Source organism: Phyllobates terribilis, unplaced genomic scaffold (assembly GCF_046119375.1).
Source record: "Phyllobates terribilis strain yellow unplaced genomic scaffold, ASM4611937v1 Scaffold_1__5_contigs__length_1240528914, whole genome shotgun sequence".
NCBI lineage: Eukaryota > Metazoa > Chordata > Amphibia > Anura > Dendrobatidae > Phyllobates > Phyllobates terribilis.
This window is the reverse complement of record NW_027362761.1, coordinates 65,653,939-65,677,081: the sequence shown is the minus strand read 5'-3', so window position 1 is coordinate 65,677,081 and position 23,143 is coordinate 65,653,939. Positions and strand designations below refer to the sequence as shown.

The 23,143-nt window shown below is 43.8% G+C and overlaps 1 protein-coding gene across 2 annotated transcripts in view; it reads right to left on the bottom strand.

Moving 5' to 3' along the window:
* Window positions 1–2,520: 2,520 nt before the first annotated feature.
* SLC46A2 (solute carrier family 46 member 2) overlaps window positions 2,521–23,143 on the bottom strand; it is a 43,975-nt gene continuing 23,352 nt past the window's right edge. For both annotated transcript variants that reach the window (XR_012271353.1, XM_073663221.1), the window contains exon 4: window positions 2,521–3,551. Coding sequence is in view for 1 of the 2 variants with exons in the window: in XM_073663221.1 (XP_073519322.1) it covers window positions 3,503–3,551 (49 nt within the window). In the remaining variant the exon portion in view is untranslated. The remainder of the gene's footprint in view (window positions 3,552–23,143) is intronic.

The window sequence follows — 23,143 nt, the reverse complement described above, 5'->3', positions numbered from 1 at the left end:
TCTGCATTGTTGAGTCTGGTGTCTCTCATCTCTTGACAATACCCCATAAATTCTCTATGGGGTTAAGGTCAGGCGAGTCTGCTGGCCAATCAAGCACAGTGATACTGTTGTTATTAAACCAGGTATTGGTACCTTTGGCAGTGTGGACAGGTGCCAAGTCCTGCTGGAGAATAAAATTTCCATCTCCAAAAAGCTTGTTGGCAGAGGGAAGCATGAAGTGCTCTAAAATTTCCTGTTAGACGGCTGTGCTGACTTTGGTCTTGATAAAACACAGTGGACCTACACCAGCAGATGACATGGCTCCCCAAACCATCACTGATTGTGGAAAGTTCACACTAGACCTCAAGCAACTTGGATTGTGTGCCTCTCCACTCTTCCTCCAGACTTTGGGACCTTGATTTCCAAATGAAATGTAAAATTTACTTTCATCTGAAAACAACACCTTGGACCACTGAGCAACAGTCCAAGTGTTTTTCTCCTTGGCCCAGGTAAGACGCTTCTGGCGTTGTCTATTGGTCATGAGTGGCTTGAAACAAGGAATGCGACACTTGTAGCCCATGTCCTGGAAACGTCTGTGTGTGGGGGGTCTTGAAGCAATGACTCCAGCAGCAGTCCACTCCTTGTGAATCTCCCCCACATTTTTGAATGAACTTTTCTTAACAATCCTTTCAAGGCTGCGGTTATCCTGGTTGCTTGTGCACCTTTTTCTACCACACTTTTTCCTTCCACTCAACTTTCCATTAATATACTTGGATACAGCACTCTGTGAACAGTCAGCTTCTTTAGCAATGACCTTTAGTGGCTTACCCTCCTTGTGGAGTGTGTCAATGACTGCCTTCTGGACATCTGTCAAGTCAGCAGTCTTCCCCATGATTGTGGAGCCTACTGAAACAGACTAAGGGACCTTTTTAAATGCGAAGGAAGCCTTTGCACTTGTTTTTTGTTAATTATTTCAATTTACTGAGATAATGACTTTTGTGTTTTCATTGGCTGTAGGCCATAATCATCAACATTAACAGAAATAAACACTTGAAATAGATCACTCTGTTTGTAATGACTCATATATAATATGACTCATATATAATATGAGTTTCACTTTTTGTATTGAAGAACTGAAATAAATTAACTTTTTGATGATATTTTAATTTATTGAGAAGCACTTGTATATACACTACTAAAAATATCTTTATTGGATTCATTAAAAACCTATAAATTCTAGAATTTAAATAAGCCTCAAAACATGATAACTCAAAGTGATAATGTAAAATAATTATCAAGTAGTAAAAAGTAAAGGGGGGAGTGGGGCCACCCCATTTAGCAAGGGGGGCCACCCCATTTAGCAACTACTCGCCCTTACCTGTTTGCGGAGGTTGGCACCCTCTTGAAACAAAATTGGCGCAAGCACTCAAGAGCATTACAAAAGATGACCCCTGGGGATGACAGTGAAGCGTTCTTGACTGTGTTTGATAAGGTGGTGGAGTGGGACAGATTACCTCCGGAGCAGTGGACGGAGGTTCTGGTGCCATATTTAACAGGGGAGGCACAGAAGGCCTGTTCAAATGTACAAAAAACTGTGGCCAACAGCACTTTTATGAACGCCTAATAAAAAGATGGACACCGTGGGATCACAGGCCAGATGGCATCCACGGTGCCTCATCATCTGCCTCATTACAGGGAATCTTCCGCTGGGGGTTCCTTCTGAATCACGTATTTCAGAGATTTACACGGAAACCTTGGTGCAAGAGCTCAGCGCAGAGCGCAAGATAAATATGAGCCGAGCCATACTGCGATCTTTGGGAGGCAGAATGAACAAATCAGCAGCAGGTGAAGAATTGGTTTTATTTATTTTTTACGCTGTTCCTCATGCGGTATAATTGATTAAGCGAATTTGTTCTTTGGGTCGGTGCGATTACAGCGATACCAGATTTATATTGGGGTTTTTATGTTTGGCAGCTGTCACACACTAAAAAACGTTTCTTTTTTGTAAAAACTAGTTTTTGCATCGCCATATTTTGAGAGCTATAAGTTTTCCAGATTTTGGCCGACAGAGTCTTGTAAGGGCTTATTTCTGGGAGACAAGTTGACGTTTTTATTGGTACCATTTTCAGGCACGTGACATTTTTTGATCGCTTTCTATTCCAATTTTTGGGAGGCAGAATAAACAAAAAACCAACAATTCAGGAAATGTTTTTTTTTTTTATGCCGTTCCGCGTGTGGTAAAATTGATAAGGCAGCTTTATTTTTTGGTCAGTACGTTTACAGTGATACTACATTTATATCTTTTTTTTATGTTTTGGCGCTTTTACACAATAAAAACTATTTTATAGAAAAAAGCTTTTTTTTTGCATCAATTTATTCTGAGAGCTATAACTTTTTTATTTTATGGCTGATGGAGCTGTATAGCGGCTTGTTTTTGCGGGACAAGATGACGTTTTCAGCTGTACCATTTTTATTTACATTCATCTTTTTGATCGCGTTCTATTCCACTTTTTGTTCGGCGGTATGATGATGAAGCATCGATTTTTGCTACGTTTTTTTTTTTTTTTTTTTACCGTGTTCACTAAAGAGGTTAACTGGTGGGACATTTTTATAGGTCAAGTTGTTCCGGACGCGGCGATACCAAATATGTGTACTTTTATTTATTTTAGTTTTTTTTCAGAATATTTATTTATGGGTAATATAAATAATATATGTTCTATATTATTTTGTGATTTTTGAAAAAATATTTTTAAAACTTTTTCTTACTTTTTTTTCCACTTTTTTTTGCTTAGTCCGACTAAGTAAAAAAGTGCTAGGAGACGGGGCTATATATATATTTTATTATTATTTTGTGATTTTTGAAATAGTATTTTACAACTTTTTTTAACTTTTTTTTTCCAATTAGTCCCACTAAGTAAAAAAGTGCCGCGTGTCAGCTGTCAGAATCAGCTGAAACCCGACTGCGATCGGGCGCGCACAGTCTCTTCACAGGTGATCGCCGAGACGTATCCATGCGTACCTGGTCATTAAGGCCCAGACCACAGGGACGTATAAATACGTCTCGCGTCATAAAGGGGTTAATTAAAAACAATTTATAATATTTAAAAAAGGAATTAAAACATTAATACAATCAACAATCAATTGAAAAATATTTTTTTGATGGCACCTTCCCTTTAATTAGCCTTTTGGGGGTTGATTTTGGTATAATATTGGCATTATATTTCATATTACGGTAATTCATGGGGCACAATGGCACTTTTTTTTATCTGCATTATGTTACCACTGAGCATGACTGGCACAATTTTGAAGATGTGCACTACTGGCATTTTTACATACAGTATGATTTTATATACATAATTTTTGTGATTGTTGTATACAGTATATACAGTCATTTAAATGTTTTCTAATTATCAGACTTGCATGGAAATATACAAATATTTTTTACTTCCATTTTTTAAATACTAATTTACACATGTAGCAATTGTTAACGGTCATAGTATGTAAATAGTTCAAGCCATTCTGGTCACCCTCTTCTGATGGTCTGGAGCAATGGATATTTATATGCAGAAACACTAAAAGAAAAGGATAGATATAATTACTTACATGTTGTAATAATACATATATATTTCACATTACATTGGTATAAAGATAATATTTCCTTGTACATATCAAATACACCTCTGAGAAGAAAAAAAAGTAGTATATACCGGTATTTACATGTGACATTTTTGCTGCAGATTCTCCACAGAGGAAATTCTGCTGCAAAATATCATTGGCAATATCTACACTAAATTGTGCATATAACACAGCAGTTTTCGCTATACAAATGCCTCTGCAGTGAATATCTGCGGTATAAATTTACAGGCTGCAGATGACAAATTCACAACTCCATTTATTTTACACTGGGCTTTCTTCTGCAGCGTGTGAATAGAATTCCATATAATCTCATCCACAATACTGGTAGTGTAATTCACGGAGGATTTTCCATCTGGAAAATCTGCTGTGTATCTGACCCATATGGATGAACCCTACCTTAGATAGGCATATTTTATGTTTGTTTGGTCTCACAGGAAAAGCAGTGAAGGTGAAAGGCTATGTGCCCACGTTGCGGAAATGAAGCGGAAAATTTGCGCTTCATTTCCACATGTCCTTTCCCGGAAAAACGCATGCGGAATTTCGCAAGCGTTTATCGCGTGTTTTCGACATGCGGAATTGCCTTGCGTTTTTTATTACATTGAAAAGGCAATTCCGCATGCGAAAACGCAAAATTAATTGACATGCTGCGGATTTTTGTGCGCATCAAAAACGCTGCCGAAAAATCCGCAGCATGGGCATAGAACTTGCGGATTGTCATTGGGGACCATGGGGTGCGGATTACCAAGCGTTTTACAAGCATTTCCGCTGCAGAAATTCCGCATCAAATACACTTGTAAAACGCTACGTGGGCACATACCCAAAGCTGGATTTGATACCTCTTACCTATAGAAGCTTTATAGTTACCAGCATAAGTGGATTCTCCAGAAAATTTTATAAAAATGAGGTAGGCTTCTTGGGCTTCAGACATGGTATGTAGGGTTAAAATCCCATGATGAGTTTTCGATGCTGCATATTTTTGCTGCGCAAAAAATTGCCACACCTTACAGTACCAGCAAAGTAAATGGGATTTATAGAAATCTCATGCCCGCTGTGCTTTTTATTTGTGCAGTGTAAACTGACCTGACAATTTTTCTTGCAAGTGCACTTAAGTTTTATGTGCAGATTTGCATGTAATCCACACATTTCTACAGTATATCAATAAAGTTCTGTCAAAGCCAAATGCCAGTAAATATCAAAAACAAAGAAGCTTTATTTATAACATGACAAAGATTTTTCTGTTTTTCATTCATTGCAGTTTCCCCCAAAATGCAATCAATATTTTCCATGGACCCCAAAATCATATCAATGAAAACTACAACTCCTACCCCCAAAACACAAGCCCTCACACTGCTCCATTGAAAGAAAAAGAAAAAAGTTATGGATCTCTGAAAATGGCTACACAAATCAAATTTGTTACTCTACTAAAATCTAAAAAAAACAATATAGGTTTGGTATCGCTATAATTATACAGATCCAAGCAATGTTGCTACATTATTTTTACTGCATAATGAATGTTGTGAAAACCAAACCTCAAAAATAATGGCAGAATTGCAGTCTTTTTCCAGTTTCACCCCACTTGGAATTTTTTTCACATTTTTCAGTATGTTATACAGTAAAATGGTTTATTTCAAAACTACAACTTGTTCAACAAGAAACAAGCACCCATTTGGCTATATAAACAGAAAAATGAAAAAGGTATAGTCCTCGATAGAAGGCAGTGGCGTACCGTCCATAACAGCAGCCCACGCAGCTGCTATGGGGCCCGTGAGATAGGGGGGCCCGGTGTGAAACCGATCGGACTCCTCCATCCCCCCCATCAGAATTTCAACATATCTGCATCCTTAGGCCACGGCCCCACTATCAGTATTTGTTCAGTATTCGGTCAGTATTTTTTCTCAGGAGTGTGAGCCAAAACCAAGTGAGGAACAATCAGGGAAAAGGTATAATAGAAACAAGTCACCAATTCTGCATTTATCACCCACTCCTGGTTTTTGCTCCCACTCCTGAAAAAAAAAATACTGACTGAATACTGACCAAATACTAATAGTGGGCCCGTGGCCTTAGGATGAAGATATAGCTGAAAAACAACCAGGGTTGATCAGGACCATTGGAGGTTTCGGGGAGCCCAGAGTCGGGAAAGGATCCATCTCTGGCTGCACTATGTCCGGCATCTCAAAGAATACCTCACTGTCTGCTCTGTTAGAGCAGAAGAGGAGGCTCTGCCCACCAGCTCCGAGCATCAGCAGAGCAGAGAGGCTGCTTATAACATGGCCACTGCTTTCTCTTCTATGTTTATTACTGCTCCGCTCTCCCCTTCTGCCCTGCAATTACAGCAAGAGAGCTCTGTAGTGGGGCCAAGTAGGATGGGAGGCTGCACCAGAGAGAGGAGATTGAAGTAGAGGCTGCAAGAACAGAAGCTGGCAAGTGAGGGCTGTCCAGGGCTGCATGCATCATCTGCAGAGCGGGTATGTGCATGTGTAATGTGTGTGCATATATATGTGTGTGTGCATGTCTAATATGTTTCTAAGTGTGTCATGTCCATGTATCTGTGTACATATGTGAATGTGCTGCACATGTATTTAGTACATCCATTTATTCACATATGGGCATATGTGGCATTTCAACTCCTTTGCAAGTTTAAGAAAGGCCCATGTGGTGGGGCTGAAGTGCCACACGTGAACAAGCAGGTGCATAAATATGTTTAAAGTGAACCTGATACATGCTGCCCAAACTGTTGGCCACATATGTCAGGAATCGGCTGTATGATCCCAGCTAGGTACTCGTATATCTGACTCTGAAACTGCGGCATTTCAGAGAAAAACACTTTATTAGCAGCCATGGACAGAGCTGTGCTGTAGACTAGTCAGACTGGTGGGTCCCTGGCTGCTCCTCACCATCTGCGGCAGTGACTGACAGGTCTCTGCCTATATGTGCACTTAAGCAGAGAGCTGTCAGTCACTGGCAGCCGGTGGGTGGGACTAGTCTACAGCACAGCTCTGTCCCACGCTGCTAATAAAGTATGTTTTTTTCTGAAAAGCCGCAGTGTTTCAGAGTCAGATATACCTGGCTGGGATCATACAGCCGGTGCCTGATAAATGCGGCTGTAGATCATAGATATCAGCTATTAAAGGAGTTGTCCAAAATAATGAAAGCACTGCACACCAGAAGTAATACATGTACAGTACTTGAAAGAGATTGTCTGGGCAAAAGATTCTAATGCGGGCTAGATGGTGTACAAATAACAAAATAAATCATACTTACTTGCTGTCACGTTTCTGCATCCAGCGCAGATTGATCTGTGGTCTGCGCCTGTGATAAGCGGCCGCGGCAGCTATCAGGTGACTTGAACTATATGCATCACAAGCTGCAGCAGTTGTGCGTCTGGTAGAACTGTGGCATCATTGCCACAGGGCGGACTGCGATGGATCCGGGAGGGGGACAGCAGATAAGTATAATTTATCTTGTTTTTTTTATAGAATCTGGCCTACAGGTAATGAGCACCTTTTGTCCGGACAGCCCTGTTAATAAACTTATAAATACTCATCTTTCTACCTCCTGGCATCTCTATCATAGCATTCCCTGATGCTTCTGTTTACAATGGCTGCTGATCATTGGCCTCATGGTCTCGTGCTGAATACCACTGACAAGCTGCAAAAAATGCATAAAAAATGCATAGCCTTCATCAGCCCATGTAATTAGAAGCGTCAGAAACATGGCACTGGTGCTGCAGCGAGCTATAAGGGTGGGTATATATTGCTGCCTATGTGCATTATTTTCTTTATTTAGGACAACTCCATTAAAGCTTTTTTTCTGTACAATGTATTCTTAGGGCTATAAGACACATTTTTTAGCAAGAAAAATATCTTGTTTAAAAGTCTGGGTCTTATGGTTCCTGATCCCCCCCTGACTCTGACCCAGCATTGCCAACCCCCTTGTTCATGTCCTTAATGATTGGGCAGAGAGCTCATGAAGCATTCTGCCTGATCATTTAGGCTATGTGCCCACGATGCAGAAATGAAGCAGAAAATTTCTGCAGCATTTCTGCATCTCCCTGGCAGAAAAAACGCATGCAGATTGTACATGCGTTTTTCCTGCAGAAGACATGCGGAATACATGCGGATTCACATGCGTACCCACATGCGTTAACGCATGTGTTTCCGCATGCGGACTGACAAGCACTTTCCAGGCGATAGCATCACTTGGAAAGTGCTTGACAACTAGGTCACACTGTATAAATCCATGCAAACAGCATGGATTTATATAGTGTGACCGTAAAAATAAAAAAAATAAAGCTATACTCACCCCCGATGCCCCGGCGTGTGCTGCCAGTGCTGCTTCCTCGCTGGTTCCTGGCTGCCGGCATATCGCGAGACACAGCGGTGAAGGGCCTGCGGTCACATGACTGTGACGTCACCGAAGGTCCTTCAGCGCTGCCGGCATGCCGAGAGAAGACGCCGGACAGGTGAATATAAACTTTATTTTTTATTTTATTCTGTTTTTTACAGGTACAGTGGTACCCAGGTCTGGATGAGAGTCTTCTCTCCTCCAGAACGGGGTACCATCCGCACATAAAGACGCATAGAATCCGCTTGTACAAATGTACAGACGCGCATTCTATGCGTCTCAATGCAAGTCAATGGCGGCGCTTTCGCAAAATTAATGAACATGCTGCGGATTTATGAGCGCTGCAGAAACGCTGCGGAAAAATCCGCAGCATGTGCATTGACATTGCGGAATGCCATTGGGGACCATGGGGTGTGGATTACCATGCGTTTTTGATGCGTTTCCGCTGCGGAAATTCCGCAGCATAAACGCATGAAAAACGCATCGTGTGCACGCAGCCTTAGAGTGCTTTCCAAATGTTCATATTTTCACAATTCTCCTCTGCCTGGCACTGATCTGCATGATCAGTACAGGGCAGCAGGATAAGCTGAATTCCATATGTACAACATATCAAGCTTCCCATCATGGAGGGTGCTCATTGCTGTAAATGGCTCTTCTATTTCCTGCCCTGCAACGAACTGTATGATCGGAAGTGGAAGCTTAAAGTGATGTGTACTTTGCATTCCTCTTCCAGGTCATTGTTATTGTGCATGGCTAAGGTGGGCCCTGAGAATCAATGTCACTGGTGGGTTCTTTGTACCCCAGTCCGACAATGGTGGAACAGGGAGCTGTCAGAACCGATCTCCATCATTCAGCTTGTCCGTCTGAGTCTCCTGCTGTATGGAGCCTCAGTCCGCAAGCTGCACCGAGCAGCGCAAGAGGTTAACGTGTCTACGCAAGTAGTATTTTCCTTTCTTTTATCAGTCAGTAGATATAGGGGGCCATCATACTCTGTGGTGGTGGTGGGGACCATTGTGGGAGTGTTCATACTGTGTGTGGGGAATTGAACTGGTGGGACCATTATACTGTGTGAGGTGATATTGGGGTCTCATATTGTGTGGGGCTCTCATATTGTGTGAAAGTATTTACTTGTGGGAACATCATACTGTTTTGGGGATACTGGGGTCATCATACTCTGCATATGGGGGTATCATGCAATGTGTTAGATGCATCTTTGGAAGCATCATACTCCGTGGGGCCATAAAAGGGATATTGTAGTGGGTGCGAACAGTAAGGGGCTTCAGTAAGAGCAAAATTACTCTGTATGTGCCGTAATACATGTTCCTCTCCATTTTTAAATTTATGAAGCATGCCATTCTGTGACTCCTGCTAGGTGCCATGACCCCGTATACTCCACCGAGAGGGAAGGGGGGGCACAATTAGGACTTTTGCTATGCCCATGGTTTCTATGTATGCCACTGGTAGTAGGGGAGGAAATACCAAAAACACAAAAATGAAAAATCGTCCGTTCCCGAAGGAGTTAAATACTATTTTTGTGTGGCAATTTTAACGCAATAAAAATCTGCAATGCCAAAAAACGCATGTAAAAACGCATGCAAAAAGATTGTACAATTTGTAGAAATGCAGATTACTATTAACCAGACTGCCAATTCAGATTGTGCACTCAGTAGTAATATGACCTTGTAAAAATGTAATTCCTTAAAGAAGTTGTCCACTACTTTTGCATTGATGACCTATCCCTAGGATAGGTCATCAATTTTTGATCGACCCAGGATCCAACACCCCTCCGATCAGCTGGTATCGGCAGGGATGACGGCTGGCTGGAAGTACTCACTTGCTGAGCTGCTCCGTCTTCTGATAGTGGCCACTGCAGAGTACTACACATCCACCTCCTATTGATTTGAATGTGCAGTACCAAGCCCCGGCCAATACCAGAAGATGGAGCAGCTCGGCAAGTGAGTAGTTTCGACCGGCCGCTGCCACCGCTAACACCGATAACAGCTGATCGTCAGGGGTACTGGGTGACGGACCCCAGCCGATCAGATTTTGATGACCTATCCTATCTGTTCATTAGGGCTCGATGTACAGTGGGTACGGAAAGTATTCAGACCCCTTTAAATATTTCACTCTTTGTTTCATTGCAGCCATTTGGTAAATTCTAAAAACTTCATTTTTTTCTCATTAAAGTACACTCAGTACCCCATCTTGACGGAAAAAAAACAGAAATGTAGGCATTTTAGCAAATTTATTAAAAAAGAAAAACTGAAATATCACATGGTCATAAGTATTACTCATATTTAAGTTACATGCTGTCCATTTCCTTGTGATCCTTGAAATGGTTTACTCCTTCATTGGAGTCCAGCTGTGTTTATTTAAACTGATAGAACTTGATTTTTAAAGGCACACATCTGTCTATATAAGACGTCACAGCTCACAGTGCATGTCAGACCAAATGAGAATCATAAGCTCAAAGGAACTGCCCAAGGAGCTCAGAGACAGAATTGTGGCAAGGCACAGATCTGGCCAAGGTTACAAAAGAATTTCTGCATTACTCAAGGTTCCTAAGAGCACAGTGGCCTCCATAATCCTTAAATGGAAGAAGTTTCGGACCAGCAGAAGTCTTCCTAGACCTGGCTATCCAGCCAAACGGAGCAAGCATGGGAGAAGAGCCTTGGTGAGAGAGGTAAAGAAGAACATCAAGATCACTGTGGCTGAACTCCAGAGATGCAGTAGGGAGATGGGAGAAAGTTCCACAAAGTCAACTATCACTTTTAAAAGAATTTCTGCAATATTCAAGGTTCCTAAGAGCACAGTGACCTCCATAATCCTTAAATGAAGGACCACCAGAAGTCTTCCTAGACCTGGCCGTCCTGCCAAACTGAGCAATCGTGGGAGAAGAGCTTTGGTGAGAGAGGTAAAGAAGAACCCCAAGATCACTGTGGCTGAGCTCGAGATGCAGTAAGGAGATGGGAGAAAGTTCCACAAAGTCAACTATCACTGCAGCCCTACACCAGTCAGGCCTTCATGGCAGAGTGGCTCAACGGAAGCCTCTTCTCAGTGCAAGACATATGAAAGCCCGCATAGATTTTGCTCAAAAACACATGAAGGACTCACAGACTATGAGAAATAAGATTCTCTGGTCTGATGAGACGAAGATAGAACTTTTTGGTGATAATTCTAAGCGGTGGTATGTGTGGAGAAAACCAGGCACTGCTCATCACCTGCCCAATACAATCCCAACTGTGAAACATGGTGGTGGCAGCGTCATGCTATGGGGGTGTTTTTCTGCTGCAGGGACAGGACGACTGGTTGAAATTGAATGAAACATGAATACGGCCAAGTACAGAGATATTCTGGATGAAAACCTCTTCCAGAGTGCTCTGGACCTCAGACTTGGCCAAAGGTTCACCTTCCAACAAGACAATAACCCTAAGCACACATCTAAAATAACAAAGGAGTGGCTTCAGAACAACTCTGGGACCATTCTTGTCTGGCCCAGCCAGAGCCCTGACCTAAACCCAACTGAGCATCTCTGGAGAGACCAGAAAATGGCTGTCCACCAACGTTCATCATCCAACCTGACGGAACTGGAGAGGATCTGCAAGGAAGAATGGCAGAGGATCCCCAAATACAGGTGTGAAAAACTTGTTGCATCATTCCCAAGAAGACTCATGGCTATACTAGCTCAAAAGGGTGGTTCTACTCAATACTGAGCAAAGGGTCTGAATACTTATGACCATGTGATATTTCAGTTTTTCTTTTTTAATAAATTGGCAAAAATTTCTACATTTCTGTTTTTTTCAGTCAAGATGGGGTGCAGAGTGTACTTTAATGAGAAAAAAAATAACTTTTTAGAATTTCCGAAATGGCTGCAATGAAACAAAGAGTGAAAAATTTAAAGGGGTCTGAATACTTTCCGTACCCACGGTATTAGGCATGAGAAAAAAATTGCAGCATGCTGCAATTTCATTCCAAAATCAGACAGTGTGAGAAAAAAAATCGCATGCCATATTGACCATCAGAATGGTATCCGATTTTTACTGATATTTTACAATCCTATAGCATAGGAAATGGTCATGTGAATGATTAATAGCTGCTGAGTAAAAAAAAGGTAAATAGCTGCTGAGTAAAAAAAAATTTTATACCCTAGCCTGAGTGTACCCTTAGGAGCAATAGCACACACCGATTTTTACTCATTAGGTTATTCAGCAGATACAGTTATGCAATAGAACAGAATTTTTGTAAAACAAATAATTTTAAACACATTTTTGTTGCTAAATATGTAACAATGTGTAACATACCTGGCGGCGTCCTTGCATAGTGGTCCATCTCCCACTGTGCAAGAGCGCGCACTTGATCTCCTGTCCAGAATGTCTCTCTGGCTTCCCTCCATGCTGTCTGTTTGTGTCTGTTTCTGCTGCTTAAGGGCGGCGCCCGATCACTTCCTGCTTTTTGTACCTGCTGTGGGTCACACCCCTTGTGCGTCCTCAGCCTATTGCTGTCTGTCACCTGGTATATAGCTCAGCTGCTCCCATCTATCCCTGCCTGTGCATAGTGTTTCTTTCAGTGTGTGCTTGCACTCTGAAGGTGCCAGGTCCCGTTCTGTGTTCTCTTGTCTGCCTATCCTGGAGGCTGTATTTCCAGGCCTGTCTGAACACGCTCCTAGCCTGTTCCTCCTGCCTTCTAGGGGCCGATTACCTAGACCTGTTCCTGTATCTTGTCTGACCTGTCTGAACACGCTCCTAGCCTGTTCCTCCTGCCTTCTAGGGGCCGATTACCTAGACCTGTTCCTGTATCTTGTCTGACCTGTCTGAACACGCTCCTAGCCTGTTCCTCTCGCCTTCTAGGGGCTGATTACCTAGACCCGCTCCTGTATCTTGTCTGTCCTGTCTGAACACGCTCCTTGCCTGTTCGTCCTGCCTCTCTGGGGGCCGTATTCCCAGACCCGCTCCTGTATCCCGCTGCAGTGTCGGTCTCCTCCGTACACTCAGTTCCAGTCTGAACTCTCTCCTATCCTTTACCTGTTTTGCCTCTATGTCCGTTCCCTTCCTTTTTCTGCAGAGTCTGAACTCGTACCTAACTCCTGCTTGTTGTCTCTGTACTCCCGTTTGTGAGTTTGTGGTCCACTCGCTACTTCACTGCAAGTACCCTGTGGGTGTCTGGCTCTGCCTTTCCCTTCCTGTCTGTTCCGTGTGAACAGAGCCCTGTCCCCCCTACTCAGCCTAGCCTGCTCTGACTCCTTTGCTCACCGCTCCGGCGGTTCTAGCCTGCTCTGACTCCTTTGCTCACCGCTCCGGCGGTTCTAGTCTGCTCTGACTCCTTTGCTTACCGCTCCGGCGGTTCTAGCCTGCTCTGACTCCTTGCTCACTGCTCCGGCAGTCCTGTCCTGCCCTGCTTCTGCCCGCTGCTCCGGCAGTCCTGTCCTGCCCTGCTTCTGCCCGCTGCTCCGGCAGTCCTGTCCTGCCCTGCTTCTGCCCGCTGCTCCGGCAGTCCTGTCCTGCCCTGCTTCTGCCCGCTGCTCCGGCAGTCCTGTCCTGCCCTGCTTCTGCCCGCTGCTCCGGCAGTCCTGTCCTGCCCTGCTTGTGCTCGCTGCTCCTGCAGCCCTGTCCTGCTCTGTTCTTGCCCACCGCTTCGGGCGTTCCCTCTCTGCTGTGGTTGTCTACCGCATCTGCGGTTCTGTGACCCAGTCTGTACTGGGTCTTAACCTTTCTGTGCTCCAGCCCGTCCTTTCTGCCAGTACCTCCCTGCTTGCATACTCGCCTGTATCCACCCATCTGCATACCTGCCGTGTTTGCTTATATCCACCAGTCTGTGCCAGCCTAACCTGCCTGTTCCTGAGTCCCAGTGTGTACTGGGTCCTATCCCGCCTGTGTTCCTACCTGCTAGTGCCTCCCTGTCTGCACTCTAGCTGTGCTTGCCTGTACCCCTCTACCTGTATTGTTCCTGAGTCCCAGTGTGTACTGGGTCCTATCCCGCCTGTGTTCCTACCTGCTAGTGCCTCCCTGTCTGCACTCTAGCTGCGCTTGCCTTTACCCGCCTGCCTGCATACCAGTCGTGCCTGCCTATACCCTCCAGTCTGTGCGCCAGCCTAACCAGCCTGATCCAGTAATCCCTGTGTGGGTCAACCCCCGTGTCCGGAGTTTGACCTGGAGTAGCACCTGGTCCCTCTGCCCGGTTTCTCCCTGGTGCACTGGCGTCGTATGCCGTCGTGCCATCTTGGTCGGATCGGCCAGATACTTAGTCACGCCCCTCCAGGCACTCTCCGGTTCATGGTCCAGTGGAATCACTACAATCACACGCACACGCCGCTCAGCCCGGGCGTGTGCATAACACAATGGTGTAAGTTGCCCTGTGAATCCACGCTTGGCATACCTTTAGAATCAGACTTTGAACTATCTGTAACTTATTACATTGCTTGAGTTAATTACTTACAGCGGGGAAAATAAGTATTTGATACACTGTCAATTTTGCAAGTTTTCCCATGTACAAAGAATGGAGATGTCTGTTATTTTTATCATAGGTACACTTCAACTGTGAGAGACAGAATCTTAAAAGAAATCTAGAAAATCACATTGTATGCTTTTTACATAATTAATTAGCATTTTATTGCATGAAATAAGTATTTGATACAATAGAAAAACAGAACTTAATATTTGGTACAGAAATCTTTGTTTGCAATTACGGAGGTCAGACGTTTCTTGTAGTTCTTGACCAAGTTTGCACACACTGCAGCAGGGATTTTGGTCCACTACTCCATACAGATCTTCTCCAGATCTTTCATGTTTCGGGACTGTTGCTGAGGGACTGGCTACGCCACTCCAGGAACTTGAAATGCTTTTTACAGAGCCACTCCTTAGCTGACCTGGCTGTGTGTTTTGGGTCATTGTCATGCTGGAAGACCCAGCCACGACCCATCTTCAATGCTCTTACTGAGGGAAGGAGGTTGTTGGCCAAAATATTGCGATACATGACTCCATCCTCCCTTCAATATGGTGCAGTTGTCCTGTTCCCTTTGCAGAAAAGCACCCCCAAAGTATGATATTTCCCCCACCATGCTTCACGGTTGGGACAGTGTTCTTGGGGTTGTGCTCATCCTTCTTCTTCCGCCAAACACGGCGAGTGGAGTTGATAACAAAAACTTCTATTTTGGTCTCATCTGACCACATGACCTTCTCCCATGCCTTCTCTGGATCATCCAGATAGTCATTGGCGAACTTCAAATGGGCCTGGACATGTACTGGTGTGAGCTGTGCTCTCAGCTCTCTTCTGGTCATTGATCAGGTCCTCCTGTATACTTCTGGGCTGATTCCTGACCTTTCTCAGACTCATCCTTACCCCACGAGATGAGATCTTGCATGGAGCCCCAGACCGAGGAAGATTGACAGTCATCTTGTGTTTCTTCCATTTTCTAATAATTGCACCATCAGTTGTTGCCTTCTCAACAAGCTGCTTGCCTATTGTCCTGTAGCCCATCCCAGCAGGTCTACAATTTTGCTCCCGGTGTCCTCAGACAGCTCTTTGGTCTTGGTGGAGAGGATGGAGTGTGATTGATTGTGTGGATTGGTGTCTTTTATACAGGTAACGAGTTCAAACATGTGCAATTAATACAGGTAATGAGTACAGAGTAGGAGGGCTTTTTAAAGAAAAACTAACAGGTCTGTGAGAGCCAGAATTCTTGCTGGGTGGTAGGTGATCAAATAATTATTTCATGCAATAAAATGCAATTTAATTATTTAAAAATCATACAATGTGTTTTTATGTTTTTTATTTTTAGATTCTGTCTCTCACAGTTGAAGTATTACTACGATAAAAATTACAGATCTCTCCATTCTTTTTAGGTGGGAAAACTTGCAAAATCAGCAGTATATCAAATACTTATTTTCCCCACTATATGTATTAAGCACTTTTACTTTGTGGATATATCTCCACATCTTAATGTACTTTATTTCCATTTTGCCCCCCTTATCTAGGCACTGTCTACTTATATTTTGTTGATTTAAACTTTTGCATCTTCTTTCAGTTAATGAACATGCATTAGTTGTGAGTCACATAGTCATTAGGGACTATTATTATTATGGGAATCTACAGATCCCATGGATTATTGTAACCCCACTAACCAATTGAATTTATAAAGGACTTGTTACTAGGCAGAAAGTGGCCAGTTTTTGCTCCTATTTTATTCCTGTTGCTCCCCTGAGTAGTCTGTTTTATTTTTTGTAGTTTTTAAATCCACCATATGGTCTCAGAGATATGAGCCTTTCTAGTTAGTGTTAATTTTTATGGTCTTTATCAAGGGGTGTGGCTCTTAGCAGCCTATAGACATGCCCCTTAAAAAATCCTCTGCGCCACGACCCCTTCAAAGGACCATAAAAATGAGCACTAAATAAAAAAGCTCATATGTTTTAGAAACCAAAACACAGAATACTCCGGGGAGCAGGGGGAATGAAATAAGATTAAACTCTGGCCAATTTTAACCTGGGGACAGGTCCTCTAAGTTATTAGGGTTGGTCACAATCAATGAGCTGCTTTATACAATATATTTGATAAGTGTACAGTAATACCATGCACCAGCTTCTTGGTATGATCTCCATTTTTAAGCATTTTTTCGTAATAACTTTATGTATATATTGTAATTAATAGATTTTTTTGGGAGTAAACATATGGTCAATGCAGTTATTATTGTAGGTATAATATTCCGATTCATTACTGCACTTTTCATACTTTAGCAAGATTTGGCCTTGGGCCATTATTGTAGGTTTTTATATGGAAGTGATAATCACATTTTTTATTTATAATTTTGATTACATTGTATTGTATTTAAGATTACATGTGTTTTGGGATCATTTTGACTCTCAATTTATTTACATTCTAAGTACTTGTTATAATTTCTCTAATTGCTCTAATTTCTGTAACCCAATATCTATACTTTAACTTAAATGGTCAATGCTGTTTCAATTAATTTGTCCATATTATATTGTCAATGTGCCCAATATCAAAAGTGTAGTATGCTTTCATTATTAAAATTGTTGTTTCTTTAAGTGAAAATTGATTCAAAATTATGATTACTAGGTGTCTCCCCTCTGAGCCACTGTCTGTCCACTGCCTGTTGTCCAGACTGATCAGTCTATAGTTACAGACAAGTGGGCCAGATTTAACACATGATGCTGCTCCCAGCTCTCATACAGTCAGTGTTATAGGAGCTAATTTGCTGCTGGATTTCTATCATGGCTAAAGGTGTTTTTATCAGTAATTCACTTGTTATGTTCAATTGACTGTGCATGTCTAACCCCCACCGCCAGGCTTGTTTCCAATGTCTTCTGTTTCCCTACTCACATTTACTCAACTTGTCTCTTTGTAATTACTGCTGTCTTCCTTTTTGTGTTTTGTGCAGTGAAAAGTTGGATTATAGCAGTGCTCCATCTAAAACAGCCATGGTAACCATTACTTAGCATTCTAGGTCTTTATCATATACAGGTGCATCTCACTAAATTAGAATATCATCAAAAAGTTACTTTATTTCAGTTCTTCAATACAAAAAGTGAAACTCATATATTATATAGAGTCATTACAAACAGAGTGATCTATTTCAAGTGTTTATTTCTGTTAATGTTGATGATCATGGCTTACAGCCAATGAAAACACAAAAGTCATTATCTCAGTAAATTAGAATACTTTATAACAACAGCTTGAAAAATGATTTTAAAATCCGAAATGGTGGCCTACTGAAATGTATGTTCAGTAAATGCACTCAATACTTGGTCGGGGCTCCTTTTGCATCAATTACTGCATCAATGCGGTGTGGCTGTCATGGGTGTGTCAGAGGTGACAGACAGTCACCCTGCAGTTGGTTGCAGGAGATCTCTACGTTTGGCATTACAGACGTCTTCTTACAGGCTGGCTGTCTCTAGGACCCAGCGGCTACCTCCCTCTGGCTACTTAGCTCCCTGGCCTGAGTGTATAAATACCTGGTGTGTCTGAGAGGGAGGTGCCGGCAATATTCATTACTTCTTGTGAGGCTTTAGCAAGAGCAGTTCTTCGTCCTTTCTGGAGCTTGAGGCCGTGTGCGCATTTGTCTGGAGTCGTCTAAAGCTAAGCAATTCCCCGTTTCTCTACCCTTGTTGTCTATAGAGTTTAGTGGAGATCGACTAGTGCTCATCTCCTCCCTTCCCTAGCCTTAGCCATACGCCAGTGAAAGTCAGCGGCGATTGGTGAAGAGCCAATACAGGAATGGTACTTGAGACAGGGTAACACGAGACCAGACTAGGAGTTCTCCACTCCCCCCTTTCCCTAGTGTCTGGGCTCCCTTTCCCTCTTCCCACTGTGTTGCACTAAGTCTTTCCCACACCTTGCATGACATTATCGCCGGCCGAGCACGTTTTGAAAAGGAAAAAAAAAACCTGACATTTTAGTTTTTTTTTCTTTGTGTGTTTTTGGGCATGGACCTTTTTTTTTCCTTTCTCCCTTGGTATGGGTTCAGTTGCAGAGCTCGCAGAGCAGTTCTGCTGTCTGTCTCTGGAGGTGAATAACCTCCTCTGTGAGGTTCAGCAGCAGCATCAGCAGTTACAGGTCGCCAATGTGGGGGTCTCTCCAGGTAGGCCTGTCCAGCCTGAACCCAAGCTTGCCCTCCCGGACAGGTTTTCAGGAGGTAGGGACAAGTTTTTTGTATTTAAGGAGGCATGCAAATTGGTATTGTGATCTCTCTATTGCAGGGAGATCCTCAATCATGGGCGTTTTCATTACCGCAGGACTCGATTTGTCTCCAGTCTGTAGAGGGTTTTTTCGGGGCTTTGGCCCTCATCTATGATGACCCTGATCGAGTCGCTTTGGCTGAGTCCAGCCTACATCGCCTTCAGCAGGGGAATCGGTCAGTGGAAACGTACAGTTCGGAATTCCGTAGATGGGCAACGGATTCCAAATGGAATGACTCAGCCCTTAGAAGTAAACTTTGTGAGGGGCTTACTGAAAAGTTGAAAGATGCCTTGGCAGTATATGAAACCCCTCAGTCCTTGGAGGCTGCCATGTCATTGGCCATACGTCTTGATAGATGCCTTTGGGATAGACGGGTAAGACCACCTTCTCCGGGGCCTTCTTGTCGGGGTTGTGTACCTCTGTAGGGGGGAGCGGTCTGGGGTTGAGCCAGTACTGGGGGAGGTGGAGTAACCCATGCAGTTAGGGGGTGTCTCTACATCATACATCTCCCCAGAGATTCGCAAGAGAAAAGGCGTATGTTTTTTTGTGGGAAAAAGGGACATTTTGTTGGGACCTGTCCTTCAATTCCTAAACAAAAGGAGACTCGATTAACTCTTGGTAGTCTGGAGTTGGATAAACAAGGGGTGCATTTGTGGCCAAACTGCAGTTCCCGCTTTGTCCTGACAGCTGAGGTGGTGTAAGAGAGCAAAACCGAGAAAATTTCTGTGTTTGTTGACAGTGGAGCCGGAGTCAGCATGGTTGATGCTGAATTTGTGAAAACTCATGGTCTTGCTTGCTGTGCTTTAGCTGAATCTATTTCCATCTTTGCCATTGACTCGGCACCACTTACACAGAAAGCATTTACTCAGATTGTACATAATGTAAAACTGAGGGTGGGGTCAGTTCATTGTGAAATAATCCCTTGCTATGTCCTGGACAATCTTCCCACACCGATTGTCTTGGGTATCCCTTGGCTTGTTAAACATAATCCGTTGGTGGATTGGCAAACCGGGGAGATTATTGAATGGGGAGATTACTGCCATGAGAACTGTTTAGATATTTCCCTTGCTACTGTTTCTACGTAAATATTTCCTGCTTTTCTGTCTGGTTTTGAGGACGTTTTTTCTGAGAAAGGGTGTTAGGATTTGCCTCCTCATCATGCTTATGACTGTCCTATTAACCTGACCCCCGGAGCTAAACTACCGAAGTCCAGACTGTATAATCTTTCTGGCCCTGAGAGACAAGCCATGAAGGATTTCATTGCGGAAAGTCTGGAGAAGGGACATATCAGACCCTCATCTTCGCCCGTGGAGGCAGGGTTCTTCTTTGTGAAGAAAAAAGATGGCGGTCTATGTCCCTGTTTAGATTTCCGGGAATTAAATCAAATTACCATCCGTGATCCATACCCTCTTCCTCTGATTCCTGATTTGTTCAGCCAGGTTGTGGGAGCTAAGGTATTCTACAAGTTGGATTTAAGGGGAGCCTACAATCTGGTTAGAATCAGAGAAGGGGACGAATGGAAAACAGCGTTCAATACCCCGGAAGGACATTTTGAGAGTCTGGTTATGCCTTTTGGTTTGACCAATGCACCTGCGGTATTCCAGCATTTCATAAATGATATTTTCCATTATTTGGTGGGGAAGTTTGTGATGGTCAATATGGACGATATTTTGGTTTACTCACCTGATTTTGAGACTCATCGGGGTCATGTTAAGCGGGTGCTCCAGATATTAAGGGATAACAAACTTTATGCCAAATTAAAAAAAATGTGTTTTCGCTGTTCAGGAGGTGCAGTTTTTGGGGTACTTGTTGTCATGTTCGGGTTTTCGGATGGATCCGGAGAAGATCCATGCAGTCCTTGACTGGGAATGTCCCGAGAACCTGAAGGCTCTACAACGTTTTCTGGGCTTTACTAACTTTTACCGGAAATTCATCCAAAATTACTCTTTATAGTGAAACCCCTTACTGACATGACTAAGAAGGGGTCTGATTTTTCCAAATTGTCGGATGCTTCCCTCCAGGCTTTTTCTTCCTTAAAGTGTCATTTTGCCACTACACCTATTCTCAGTCAACCCGATGTTTCTCAACCCTTTATTGTGGAGGTTGATGCGTCAGATGTCGGGGTTGGGGCTGTGTTGTCTCAGGGTCCGTCCCCTGGTAAATGGCGTCCTTGCGCCTTCTTTTCTAAAAAATTGTCTTCGGCTGAGAAAAATTATGACATGGGTAATAGGGAACTTTTGGCAATCAAATTGGCGTTTGAGGAATGGCGACATTGGTTGGAGGGGGCTGTCCATCCTATTACTGTTATTACTGACCATAAGAACCTGTTATATCCCCAGTCAGCTAAACGTCTCAACCCTAGGCAAGCCAGATGGTCCCTGTTTTTTTACTAGGTTCAATTTTGTTGTCATTTTTCGTCCAGGGGTCAAAAATGTGAAGGCTGATGCTTTGTCCCAGAGCTCCCCTGGTGGTGGTAACCATGAGAACCCTGCCCCGATTTTACAGAAAGGGGTAGTCATTTCAGCACTGTATCCTGAACTGGAGGGTGAGGTGTTGGAGGCTCAGGGGGACGCCCCTGCCTCCTGCCCTTCAGGAAGGTTATTTGTACCATCTGATCTGCACCGCAAAGTAATTAAGGAACATCATAACTCTGTGCTTGCTGGGCATCCAGGTGGTAAGGCAACCGCGGATCTCCTCTCTCGTCGTTTTTGGTGTCCGGGATTGCATCGGGATGTAATTGAACACGTATCTGCTTGTAGTATTTGCGCATTCTAAGGTTTCGCATACCCGTCCGTCTGGTACTCTTCTTCCCCTACCTATCCCTTCGCTACCTATATTGCCTGCACTTCCAAATGCCAAGACACTTGCTCAGGTGTTCATAAATTAGATCGTGAAGCTTCACTGGGTTCCCTCCGATGTGGTGTCAGATCAGGGGACCCAGTTTGTTTCCAAGTGCTAGAAGGCATTCTGTTCTCGACTGGGGGTGCAGCTGTCCTTTTCCTCTGCCTTCCACCCTCAGTCGAATGGACAGACCGAGCGTGTCAATCAGAATTTGGAGACCTACCTCAGGTGTTTTGTTTCCGAAAATCAGGAGGATTGGGCATCCTACCTACCGCTAGCAGAATTTGTCTTTAATAATCATTGTCAAGAATCCACTGGCAGGTCACCGTTCTTCGGTGCATACGGTTATCACCCACAGTTTGGTACCTTTAGTGGGGGAGGAGCTTCAGGAGTTCCTGAGGAGGAACGGTTTGTTTCGTCGCTCTCCTTGGTATGGCAGGGTGTGTTGAATAATTTAAAGATCATGGGAGACAGGTATAAACGTATGGCTGACAGAAAATGCTTGCCAGGTCCGGACCTGAATGTGAATGACTTTGTGCGGTTGTCTACCAGGAATATAAGATTGAAAGTTCCTTCTTGGAAGCTAGGACCTAGGTTTATTGGTCCCTATAAAATAACTTCCGTCATTAACCCAGCAGCGTTTCGTCTTGAACTTCCTCAGGCCCTTAAAGTCCACAACGTGTTCCATAGGTCCTTGCTTAAAAAATATGTGGAACCTCTTGAGCCCTCGCCTCTACCACCGCCCCCAGTAATGGTTGATGATAATCTGGAGTTCCAGATTTCGAGGATTGTAAATTCTCGTCTCCAAGGTCGTTTTCTACAATACTTGGTGCACTGGAAAGGTTATGGTCCAGAGGAGAGAATGTGGGTTTCAGTGTCAGAGGTGAACGCTCCTAGATTGGTTCACTCATTTCACACCTCTTTTCCTGAGAAACCCGGTCCTGAGTGTCCGGAGGCCATTCGTAGAGGGGGGGGGGGGGGGTTACTGTCACGGGTGTGTCAGAGGTGACAGACAGTCGCCCTGCAGTTGGTTGCAGGAGATCTCTACATTTGGCATTACAGACGTCTTCTTAGAGGCTGGCTGTCTCTAGGACCCAGCGACTACCTCCCTCTGGCTAATTAGAATCCTGGCCTGAGTTTATAAATACCTGGTGTGTCTGAGAGGGAGATGCCAGCGACGTTCATTACTTCTTGTGAGGCTTTAGCAAGAGCAGTACTTCATCCTCTCTGGAGCTTGATGTTGTGTGCACATTTGTCTGGAGTCATCTAAAGCTAAGCAATTCCCCTCTGTTGGTCTACCCTTGTTGTCTATAGAGTTTAGTGGAGATCGACTAGTGCTCATCTCCTCCCTTCCCTAGCCTTACCCATATGCCAGGGAAAGTCAGGGCGAGGCATGCGTGCGGTGATTGGTGAAGAGCCAATACAGGGACTGTAGTTGAGACATGGTGACACTAGACCAGACTAGGAGGTCTCCACTCCCCCGTTTCCCTAGTGTCTGAGCTCCCTTTCCCTCTTCCCACTGTGTTGCACTAAGTCTTTCCCACACCTTGCGTGACCATGGAATGGAGGCAATCAGCCTGTGGCACTGCTGAGGTGTTCTAGAAGCCCAGGTTGCTTTGATAGCAGCCTTCAGCTCATCTGCATTGTTGGGTCT